At 36.6% G+C, this 12,869-nt stretch overlaps 1 protein-coding gene and 1 long non-coding RNA gene across 2 annotated transcripts in view; both read left to right on the top strand.

Moving 5' to 3' along the window:
* The window catches only part of LOC139139455 (ephrin type-B receptor 4b-like), a 31,834-nt gene extending 27,194 nt beyond the window's left edge, over nucleotides 1-4,640 (top strand). Inside the window, exon 5 of the mRNA XM_070708370.1 lies at nucleotides 4,522-4,640. Within this exon, the coding sequence (XP_070564471.1) occupies nucleotides 4,522-4,640 (119 nt within the window). The remainder of the gene's footprint in view (nucleotides 1-4,521) is intronic.
* Nucleotides 4,641-4,832: 192 nt separating this feature from the next.
* LOC139137867 (uncharacterized) lies at nucleotides 4,833-8,459 on the top strand. The gene is made up of 3 exons (XR_011553465.1): nucleotides 4,833-4,912; nucleotides 5,739-5,905; nucleotides 6,241-8,459. It is a non-coding gene; the product is annotated as an uncharacterized lncRNA (long non-coding RNA).
* The last annotated feature ends 4,410 nt before the right edge of the window (nucleotides 8,460-12,869 follow it).

The raw sequence follows: 12,869 nt of genomic DNA, 5'->3' as shown, positions 1-12,869 counted from the left end.
ATGTGTACCCCACCCTTCGCTTGGCATGCATCCACATGCCTTCCACGGTGTTGGTGTGGGCGAAGGTTTGAGGATCCACAAAATGAAGAGAATGATTAACGGTCAAATGAGAGAACTGAGGAGACCTGGACAACGAAGAATAAGCCCTCCATTCATCAGAAATAATAGTAGAACCTGGACGAACAAATCGATAAATCAAAGGAATTAAGGTATTCGCATCACGCCGGTCAACAGATATGAGAAAGCAAGCTGAAGAATCGCGATCGATGCCTCCAAAGACCCAGTGTCCATCACGGTGTCGACCCCGACTGTATTTGGACTTTCCGAACTTAGATTCATCAATTTCCACAATACAGCCGGGGCCACCAACCTGTTCGGAGGCATGATCGCGAAGATAAAGAAAACAAATCTCACGACAGAAATTAAACCAATCCACAACAGATTTTGAAGAGATGGACAACTGAAAAGAAGTATCAGTAACTGAAAACTTAAAACACCAAAATACATCAACTGTAGAATGGTGACAAAAGGTAAATGGCATAAATGAAACCAACTGTCAGTGCGGACTGAAATAGCTGCGCCGCAAGAGCGGTCGGGACAGCACCAATGGTATGTATCCCGGCCACTCCGGCGACGCAACCTCATATCTCTGCCGCACTGACAGTTGCGCCTCTTGTGTAACAGGCCATTCTTTTGACACCATTCTACAGCGGTTTGTTCATCCGGCGTGACTTGAAGAAATAAATCACGAAGAGTTAACGGAAAAGAACAACCAATTGCTCCCAACACTGCACGCTGTGCCATGGTGTATCTAAAAGAGAAAAGATAGGAATGCATGAAACATTACAGCGCCAGGAGTGCATTATTGAGTATAAAACAGAAATCCTGGTGACGAATATTATTACTGTTTGACTTACGTATATTGTATGCCTTTGAAATTATAGTGAAAATATAGTGAAAGCTATCAGGTTCGTCTAATATTTCTGATAGCAGCAAAGCAGCCAGAAAGAGACAGTGTGCAGCCTATGCCGGCTTTTTATAGTGTACGGTGAAACAATGCAGGTGTGAATTTTAGTGTGTCAGAAAAGTATGCAAATGAAAGCAGAGAAAGTTTTTTGGGGTCCGTTATATCGATTGCTATTTGCATTTCAATGTACGCTGGTTTCTGTTACGTAAGATGATGCCGTCTTTGGCAAGTGCGGTATTGAAAAGGGGTCAATATGGCCATTGCCGTCGGGGTCAGTTTGTACATGATAAAAATTTGCTGAATAAAACGTGAGAGAGGACATATTGTACCTGGAATGAGACGGATTATTGCCGCGATCACATGAACTAACTAACCCTAACCCTAAAAAGTCTGTGATGGTCTTCATTTGCTTGATTTTGTGTCGGGTGAAGCACAGTGGGAGCCAGGAATTGGGGTTAGCTGACCAAATTGTCGGAACTCCGCTCGCTTCGCTCGCTCCGTTCCGACAATTTGGTCAGCTAACCCCAATTCCTGGCCCCCACTGTACTTCACCCGATACAAAAACTAAGCAGTCGGAAATTGTGACAGTGATTTGAAGAAAGTGCACATTTATATTATTTTAATCTTATTAGTTAGTCAGTGCCGCAAATACGGGGCGTCTGTGTTTTGTGTACGGCGATTTGACGTCATCAGTTTGTGGCTATACCAGTAGTAAAATGGTGCCCTGCACCATTGACACGAGACGCAGCGATAATATTTCCAGGTCCCGTGATTTTTGCAATTTCTTCTACATATGTCTCAACTCTCACACCCTCAACAGATGAACATTTCAAACCATGCTTTCGAGTGAGACCTCTGAACACCTGGCTTGCGGACGCCATCTTGCGTCACTGGCCTTGCCCGGCCTCGGCAAAGATAGAATCCAACAAAATCGACCACAAATCCGACCAAAAACAACAAAAATGACAACTAACCGAAAGTAGAACTCGATGACAACACAAATCAGTGAAGATTGGCGAGGGATGTCTTCTCAGTCAACCAAAATCTTGCGTTGATACGGAGCACCTCATACACACGTCTTCACTGTAGTAGTAGTAGTAGTAGTAGTAGTAGTAGTAGTAGTAGTAGTTTTCAAATATCTTTATTTCACATAGGTTCCTACATACTAAAACTGTAAAATGAAATTTTTACATTGCCAGGAACCAAAGGAAATATTAGATACAAATAAAAGAAAATCACTACAAAGTGATGGTCGGCATTGAACAGAAAACGTCATGAAGACAATAGCAAATGTCAGCAAGAAAGACATATCTTAAACAAATCACATAATAATTCAAAGGTGACACAACCTAGCGATGCACAAAAGGAGGGAAGTTTCTTAAATGTGAAAATTGAGTTGACCATCATGAGTGTCACAAAGAATATCATCAAAAGCCCAAATACTATTAAAAGAATGTAAATTTTCATTTAGACGATGATACTCAATTCAAGTCTCAATCTGGAAAAAATCTTGCTTTTAAATATGTCTAAAGGATCAACAGGACCCTGATTTCTAAATACATTTCTTCTTGCTAAATGGATACACAACTTAGCCATTGTAGAAAGGTAAACAAAGAGAGACATTGCACGTCTATGAATAAATACAGAGTTTTTAACAGGAGGATTAATGAAAAACCATGCAATGTTTACAGCTTGTCCAGGTAAAACTAAACGAGATGTTATAGTGGAAATAACACCTAGAAGCGGTTGAATGTTTGGACACTCAAGGAAAGTATGTAAAAGTGAATCAATATCATTACAGAGAGAACAGTTGGCATCTGAACGAAAACCAGCACGGAACAAAAAAGAACTAGTTTGATAGGCTCCGTGCATAATGCGCCATTGTAAATCCCCTTCTTTCTTTATGATGGGATCACAATAACATGAAGCAAAGTTGGGTTTGATGGAATGTGGAATACTCAAAATGTCCCTCCAGATGGTGTCTAATCTGTCTGGTAAACATGCATAATGATGAACCATTATCAAGTACTTGTAAATTGCACCTTTCTCTATTTTACACAGAAAATAATTGTGCTCTGTAGAATGTTGCAGCTGAAAAGAATACACAGTATCTGGCACATTGATTTTCAATGACGGATTTCAAACGAATAGGAATAGCCTTGTAAACACATTGTAAAGACATAGAAATAATACGCTGTGAATGAATCGCAACTCTATCACACAAATCTGAAGAAGTTAACCAACGATTTTCCACAGTATTGAAAAGATCACCTATAGTTGTAACTTGAGCGTTGACAAAGGCTGGTACAGTAAAAGGAGACTTATGAACGGGATGCACAATGAGTGGGTTTTGAAAAAGAGGCTCTTTAAGAATGTCAGGAACACTCAGTGGAATTCCTTTACGAATTTTGTCAACAGAATTCCAACAATTTAACAAATCACGATGAAAAGCAGGAATAGCAGTATTACAAATATCAATGTCAGTCGTGAGAAGTAACTGTTTGTCATAATTGAGACCACCAACTCTTCTAAAATAAAAATCTGTGAAATAATACGACGGATGATGAACATCCTGATACAAATACTTTTGAATGTAACTGAGACGTAAAGAAATACAACGAGTTTTAAGATGAATAAGGCCTTGGCCACCTTGAATGAGAGGTAAATACAGTGTTTCTGAAGGAATCCAATGACGTCCTTGCCAGAAAAATCTCAGAAAAAGGGTTTGAAGGTAAGAAAAAGTTTGAACATCGGGAGTTGTACAAGTCAATCTGTGAAGTAATTTTGATGCAATGAGCTGATTAATGACTAAAACACGACCTCTGTAAGACATGCCAGGTGCAAAAGACGACCAAAATTTCACCTTGTTTTCAGTGATGTTCACTAATTCAGACCAATTTTTCTGACAATAATTATTTGAGTTACCAACATACACACTGAGCAGTTTTAACCTGTTGAGTTCCATTTGATATTTAATGGCGTGTCAGTACGATTTCGCCAACTACCAGCCCAGAGACCTTCAGATTTCTTGAGGTTAACTTTTGCATTAGACGCATTTTCATATAACTTAAGAGTGGACTTTAAGTTACTAAAATCTTCATCTCTAGTAATAAAAGCTTCAACATCGTCGGCATACGCAGAAAGGCATGTAGGACTAGGAGTTTCTGGTATTATCAATCCCCTTATGTTACTGTTATTCCTAAGCTTATCTAAAAATGGTTCTAAGGCAATCACATAAAGTTGACCAGAAAGTGAGCAACCTTGACGAATCCCACGATTAATTGAAATTGGAGCGGTAATGGAACTATTTATCTTTAAAACTGACTGAATATCTGTGTAGAGAGTTTTAATGTAATTAATAAAGCGGGGGCCAAAACCAAAAGAGCTCAGAGTTTTAAAAAGGTAATCATGACTGACACGGTCAAAAGCCTTTTCCTGGTCTAGAGCAACAATACCCAGAGGTGAGTTTGTGTCGTTGGCATAGAAAATACTATCTTGTAGTAGTAGTAGTAGTAGTAGTAGTAAAAATCATACATTTACCTTCTGTTTTCCAGATGATAGCAATGAAAGTACAAGTAACAGTTTATCAATCATTGCTATGGTTGCAAGTATCATCGCTGTAGTATTAGTCGTGTGCATTGGAATTGCTCTTGTTGTAATTGTTAGACGGTAAGAGTAATATGTCGTTCATTTTGTGTATATTTGCATTATTTATTATATATTCTATTTACATATAGGCCTATTTACTATAAGCTAACCTTTTATCTGTTACTCATAAATAAACTATCAGCCTTCCTTTTTTTCTGGTGAAAGTGGTAATTGATGACGTGACATTTCTGTACCTGCAGACAAAATCCTAGGGAGGGACAAAAGGTACAAGAAGAGTAAACTTGGATACATTCAGCAAGGAAGAAGATGAAACTGCAATTTCTTTGCCGGTATTAGGTAAAGAGTATATATATATATATATATATATATATATATATATATATATATATATATATATATATATATATATATATTAAAAATCCTCTCTTTATACATTTCATAGCTGTTCTATCTCTGAAATTAGGGTGATTGTGTAAATTATTTTTTTACATTTGGCGCCTCGTATGTTACTAAACATTTGGATCCTCATATTACTCGCAGCGGACCTGATCATGCATTTGACACATACATACATACATACATACATACACATACATACATACATACATACATACATACATACATACATACATACATACATACATACATACATACATGCGTGCGTGCATGCGTGCATGCATGCATGCATGCATGCATGCATGCATGCATGCATGCATGCATGCATGCATGCATACATACATACATACATACATACATACATACATACATACATGCATACATACATGCATGCATGCATGGATGCATGCATGCATGCATGCATGCATGCATGCATGCATGCATGCATGCATGCATACATACATACATACATACATACATACATACATACATACATACATACATACATACATACATACATACATACATACATACATACATACATACATACATACATACATACATACATACATACATACATACATACATACATACATACATACATACATACATACATACATACATACATACGTACATGGATGGTTCGGATGGTTTGGCATATATGTACTTAAAGTAGTATTTTTAGAATCGTTGATAATAGTTTGTTGCCGCATTGCAAATGTGCTGTCGTCACATGTTCATGTCAATATTGCTGGTATCATTACAGAAGAAACAAATGCTAAACTACAGGAGAATGTCCCTGATGAGATGCACCAGTACGACTATATTAAATTCCTAACTCAACAGTCCAGAAAAGAGGCGTCAACGTCACAATCTCAGCAAATGCAAGCAAACAATGACGAAACTTTATATACTGGCCTCGAGAAGAAAATGGTAAGAATTTTTGCATGTTTATCAGATAGCCACATGTGTTCAAAGGTAGGATAGCAAGTTAGAGTTCTTGCTTGAAGACATGAAATTATACTTTAGTATTGGTTGCAGGTTAAGGGAAATATGCCATGCCCTATATATGGTAGTACACATGATTTGCCGGTCATAATTCATACTTCGATACCATACATGCGAATATGTATCAAACATACTTATCGACCCGTTTAATTCATCCTTCATATAACAAGTACAGCCAGTAAACTGGTCACTAATATCGTATTGGGCTGAACTACGCGCCGTTCCGCCACTGATATACATTAGCCTTGTTTTCATTACAGCAAAGCGAGCCTGATTACAAGGCCTTGAACACTGCTGTGAAGAACTCTGACACTATGGAGGGGGTATCCGATATCGGGAATGTCTCTTAGGCTTTCTAACAATATTACCACAAACCTTCCTTGAATGGGATTAGAAACGTGACTTTGATGAAGAACTTTAAATGGGATCTGAACTCGTAAAACATTGCAACAAACAACTGAGCGAAGATATTTGCAAGATCATCCGCCAGCTAGATCCAACTTCAAAATGCTTGTTAATTATTAGCCCAGATATCAGAAATATAAAGTGACGTGAACTAGCAGTACAGCTACAACATTGATATTCTTTCATGATATGCAAATGTTATAAAATCTTTATTGTACACTGGAACGGCGTCTTTTGCCAAATATGCCGACGACTTTGAAAATTTAAAAGTCTTTGATCAATAAAACTCTCTGATCAATATATGTAAAAAGTCAATGTTATCACAAACGTAATGGACGATGCAATACCGAATAGTCACGACGATGATACAGCAGATGCGAATTTCTTCTTTGGTGGATTTACGATTAAACATAACCGTTAGAAAGACCATCATAACGTCGGTAAAACATTACAATAAGATCATCCGAAAGAAGGCAAAACGAACAGTACCTAAACTTGTATAGAAAAGCGAATTTGCCAATTGTGTTTAATATGATATAGTGCTAATATTTTCGTTCGTATAAGCATCATATGGCATGATTTTATTCACAGAACAGGAGTCTACACTTACGCTCCTCTCGATATTGAGTAGGACTTATTATTATGAACTTATTATTCAATTATCCCAGAACATTATTCCATATCTTGTATTTCAATTTTCATTTGAATAGAGTGTCTATCACTTGTCAATTATCACATCCTGCAGTCAGACGTATTTCTTAGACGATATCACATAGTCTTCTCGAGATACGATCATATCACGAGTAAAAAAATATGAAAAAGTTAATATAAACCAATATTTTTTATTACTCATACCTTCGTTCTTGATAATATAGGATACTGCTTTCCTTCACACATAAATGTAATAAAGTCTTAGTAGCAGCTCGTCAAATATTACCCTCATCTTAAGTTCCATTAGCTATAATTTGTGAGTTTTTGCAGATTTTTTTGATCTTTAATATGCAGTTTCTTGGCAAACCCAAAATTCAGAAGACAAAATGCTAAAAGTTTAAAGGGAGGCGGTCGTAGGAAGACCGATGTAAACACTGTATCTAAGGTACTTTGCCGATTGATGAAAGTTAAAAGATGTTTGTTAGCAATGAATATCGTAAAATGTAAATACTGTAGCTACGTTGAAGTGATGCATCTAGATATCATGCATGAAATACATTGTTTGTAAACAAGAAAGTCTCACACGCGCAGTTCCGACGACCGCCTCCCTTTAAGTTGTCAACACTGTCTGTACTTGTATCAGGTTGGTGTTAATATCTGTATGCAAATTAGAACTAATATTTATCAACAATAACATTGCATACTGCATATATTGATTTATGTTTACAAGGTTAAAAATTTGAAGTTCAACGTACTCCAGGAAGGGTGACAAGAAAATGTATGTGTTTTATTCTACAACATTGATGAAAATATTATCAAAATTAACAACCTTGTCATTTACGTATCGTAAAATCATCATTCTTTAAGATAGCCAATATTTTATTGTGGCAGCCGTAGAAAATGTCTTGAAATCCGTTACCAATGGGGTGGACAGAAAAAGTAATTCAGACGGCGTGGTTGTCTTTGTCTTGTTCCAAAGATGAGAAATTATTGACACAAGGAAATGTTGTATTATTCATAAAATCAAGACTTTGAATTTCGTCTTCCTCGATGATCAAATTGTATTGATAAATGTTCTAGATTGCAACTAACAAAATAAGATCATTGATATGTCGACTTAAAAAGGTTACGTAGAGTTTCTTTAGGTGACATTTATTCAATATAATAGGTGATATAGCTTGTGGCAGTATGTAAGACATAGTATCTGTATAGTGTTTTGATAGCTAAATTGATTATTTCTTTCGTTAAAAACAGTATGCAGATAGTGACAATTTAACAGCTTTTACTTCCAAACATTGGTCTCATAAGGATATTGAGTTAAATAGTTTTGTTTCATATTTTAATCTTAACTTACGACTTGTAATCGAGATAATCATTGCTACAAGAATCGGTATTTTTTGCAAATATACAAAGCTCTCTGCTATGTTTAATGCGTCGTTATTTAGAAAGTGGTATGGGAAAACCCTCAATATAGGTATTTTTCTGCAAATACAAAAGCTTGTTGTATAATTCCATTCAATGTCAACAATGTCAACTGAATGCGTAGATTGAGAAAGAAACGTTTGCTCTTCCCCCAATCAGTTTTAACTTAGAAACTTTCGAAAGGCATAACAACATCAGATAGATCATCTTTTTACAAGGACAGGGATGCAAGCTGTTTGACCCTTTGGAGTGATGATATGTTAATAGTTTCCCCTAGTAATGATGATCCAAAGTCATGTATTTGAACAGTGTAAGTGAACGTAGAGTACAGCTCACATAACATTTGCTGCCTTTATTCCATGTACTACCAGTCTTGAATTCTAGTGCGGTAAATAATACTGCTAGTATTTTCTTGTACTATCTCGAATTGTCAAAAGCGATGAACAAGATAGAAATGCCTTTCAGTGCAATCGAGTAAAACATTATTTCTTTTTATGGAGACACAAACATACCAGCCAAACAAGGCGACAGAATCAGAAGTTAACAACAAACAATCAACTCTGTGACTGATTTGAGAATGTCGGGAAAATATTGTTTTCAGAGTTTTTACGGTATTTGTCTAAATATCGTCTGCAACAAACTAGGATAACATGTTAAAAGCTATAAAAGTACCTATATTGATTAATAGTCATAGAATGAAATGGGTGTCTTTAACTTTTCTCACATTCCTGGCCGCTGGGAGTGCGGGATCGACAGTGTGGGAAAAATCGATCCCACACTCTCAGAAACCGTCCCACACTCTGCAGTAAATATTACACGAGCTCTGATTGGATGATAAACAGTCTTTTTTGTTCCACGCGCAAAATGTTATCCAATGGCACGACGAGTAACACACGGACCAGAACTACAAAGTAAGCAGGTCAAAGTACAGTGGCAGACGACAGACTTGTCACGATTTTGGATAATGTTGTACGTGTCCAATGTGAATTTAACGCATTTTGTGGTCATGTGAGAAAAAGAATCTCACACACCAAGGACCTGGGATCAGATTTCTCACACTCGTTGGGGATATTTTGTCTCACACTCGCCTGCGGCTCGTGTGAGACAAAATATCCCCAACTCGTGTGAGAAATCTGATCCCAGGTCCTTGGGGTGTGAGATTCTATTAATCACATCACATTAGTTAGGCTATCTATATATATATATATATATAATATCTATATATATATATATATATATATATATATATATATATATATATATATATATATATATACACACACACACACACACAGAAGGAGTAAAAACGACGAGTTATCGGAATCTATGCTTGTTGTATTGCAATGAATCACTCTGATATGCTCCCGACATTTCGGTAAACACGGAATTTCGGACACAGAATATCAATTTAATTCACTATGTAAAATAACGACGGGAAAGTTTACTTCCGTATATACTTTATATACACACAAACACACACAAGCACGCACTCACACACACACACACACACACACACACACACACACACATATACATATATATATACATACACGCGCGCGCACACATTCATATTCACACATAGTTTATGTTTGGGTCACAAATCGTATTTCATTTGCTTGAGAACATCTCTTTGTGATAGTTGAAGATTATCACTTGTTTCACACTGGGCCTGACTGGTTTTATAATCTTCAGTAACTGTCATCAGTACACAGTGTTGTTCAGAAGCAAAGGCGCCACCAATGGTCGTTTGTGTGGAAGTTATACAGATAATGTGTCGCATCATGAAATCAGCCACGGATAAGAAACGACAATTTCACTCTAGCAAAGAATATCAAGGTTGACACTGTTGATAACAGAACCAGTTGATGTAATTTTCTATGGTAAAAAGTCCCCATGCTTTTGTGGCAAAAAATTAAATTTTCAAGTTCAAAGGAGGCTGCCACTACATCATTTGATTTTACTTTCCTTCTATATTATGTCTGATGCTCCGTTAAGGATACTTTCAAATATCATACGGAGAGTGGACCGGAGGAATTAGAGGACGGTAGGTTTTTGCAACCTTGCCGTTGCTAGAGACTCACATTTTATACACTCAGCAAACTTAATGATTGATGCAATTGTGCATTAATGCAAATGATTAATTCAATGTGTTGTTTACCGTATAAGAAACTTTTAACTATAATCAGACGAGAATTGTAATAGCTATCCCGCGATCTAGTTCGTAAGTTTCATCTCATCAATCAATGCATAAACGTATTTACTACGAATGACGCACCGACATCTCAATGTCGGCAATATAAGGACACATGCACAGGTGCTACTAAAACCATTTATTTTTTTATTTATAGGTTGAACCATGTCGCATTTATGAGCGTCGACTAGCATAATGTGTGCAGAGAGAGAGAGAGAGAGAGAGAGAGAGAGAGAGAGAGAGAGAGAGAGAGAGAGAGAGAGATTTTGATTCTTCGAGTTACGAAATTTCTTGGAGTGAATCTTTTAAATGTAGAGAACAAACAATAGCCATGCACTTTCAGATGTCTTTGTTGTTCTTGATAATGATGGCGATGATGGTGGGATTTTTTAATATCCTGAATATTTATAACAAAGTTAGACGTTCTATTAAGGTCATTTACACTTTCAAATTTGGAGCAGTGGTATTGTTTTAGAAACAGGTAAGGGAAGGGTCACATCTTAGATTGATTATTTGGAGGTAGGGTCATATTTTATAAGATGAACCGCGGACAATCTCCTCCAGCCTCCAGCCTGACCTCACTTTTTAACTGAAACCTACCCCGATGTTCACAGCTACTTGTCAAGATGTGCCGGGTATAATTAACCCTCTGATGACAGTATGCGTAAGACGTGTTACTGCAAAGATGACCAAACGTAAAATCTACACCGGCAACTGCAAACTGTGCAAAATCTACAAATACATTAACGGAAATCAGTTGTTCGGTTTTGGAATGTTTGTATATTGTAAATTGGCGAACTAACTTCTAAACTTGCTACATGTCTTTTGGGTGTATACAGGGACGCCAGTCAAAATTGTAAAAGGTATTTCGAGTATTTGCTAAATGGCACTTAAGTTAAAATTAAAGGCACCATTAATTTCATGCCTGACCTAAACAAGACACTATTGCAATCTAAAGTGATGTTGGCTCATCGTTAATCGACGTATTTTACCTGATTATCTGCAATTTTACGTCTAAAATGATTTTCTCGAATTATTTTCATCTGAATAGCAAAGACTTCATATCAACTCAACACTTTTCGTCGGATCTAACATGGCTACTTTAAAAAGTCCCCCTATTATATAACCTTTGTTGGTATTCAAGTCATATCAAGCAAGTATCAAAGTTTTGGCCCCTTCCTGTTTTGGAATTTTCTGGAAATAATCTTTCCTATATACTCTTAGTTGTTCAACACACATACTGATTGCTATATTTAACTACTTTTACATACTTGATAAATGTCGCCAAGATTCTCAGAAATTGAATTTTCGAAAGCTTATATCACGGACTAGCTACTACAACTTATTGTAGCTAATATCTAAAAATATCATCTTTAAACTCTATTCACAAAGCAATGTTCTCAGTTATCAATTACTTTCCACTCGATTTTTGCAAAATTCGTATTTTGACGAAAATCAATGGCCATTTGCCTCATTTGGACGTTTTTGAAAATTGATTAAAATTTTCCCGATGTCGAAATATTTAAATCTCGCTACTCTGAGACAGCATATCAACTGTCTACTCACGAAAGCCTTTTTTATGTCAACAACTTTGATAAGAAGCTGAAAGGATATTAGCTGCTATTAATCGCTAGATTCGTTTAGTCGGTTCATGGGTAAGGCGAATCGGGGATTGAAAGGACGCCCTCTGTGCTGGAGTTATGATACCTTCAAACACATATATATGTTGTCGAATGGTCACTTTTCTTCCGACAAATACATCTATCCCAACTTGACCAACTTTAATTTGCTGACATTCTGTTGGTTAATTCATAACAGGGCTACCGGTGAAAATTGAAATAGCGATGCGTCTTATCTGGCCTTGTCACTGGTGGCGCTATCGTCCGTATGATCCATCAAAAAAAAAGTACATGGATTGCTCTGCCCTATTCAACTGTTTCGATTCAAACTTATACTATTCGAGGTTTATTACATTAGTGATACGACATTGTTCCACTTCACAAATTCTGTACATGTGAGTTAGTCAGTGTAAGTTTAGTCCTATTTTTTACATGAGAACGTCGATCTCAATGAAGAGTAGTTTTGTTGTAAGTTGTGGTTCAGTTTATTTTTTATTTATTCTTTAATTCGAGAACGTGCTCATAAAACCAGAAAAAAAAACACAAAACTTATTCAACAAGAAAAAAAAAAAGCTAGACATACTCTTCACTTGGAACACAA

This window comes from Ptychodera flava, chromosome 8 (genome assembly GCF_041260155.1).
Source record: "Ptychodera flava strain L36383 chromosome 8, AS_Pfla_20210202, whole genome shotgun sequence".
Classification (NCBI taxonomy): Eukaryota; Metazoa; Hemichordata; class Enteropneusta; family Ptychoderidae; genus Ptychodera; species Ptychodera flava.
This window is presented reverse-complemented; position numbering and strand designations above follow the sequence as displayed.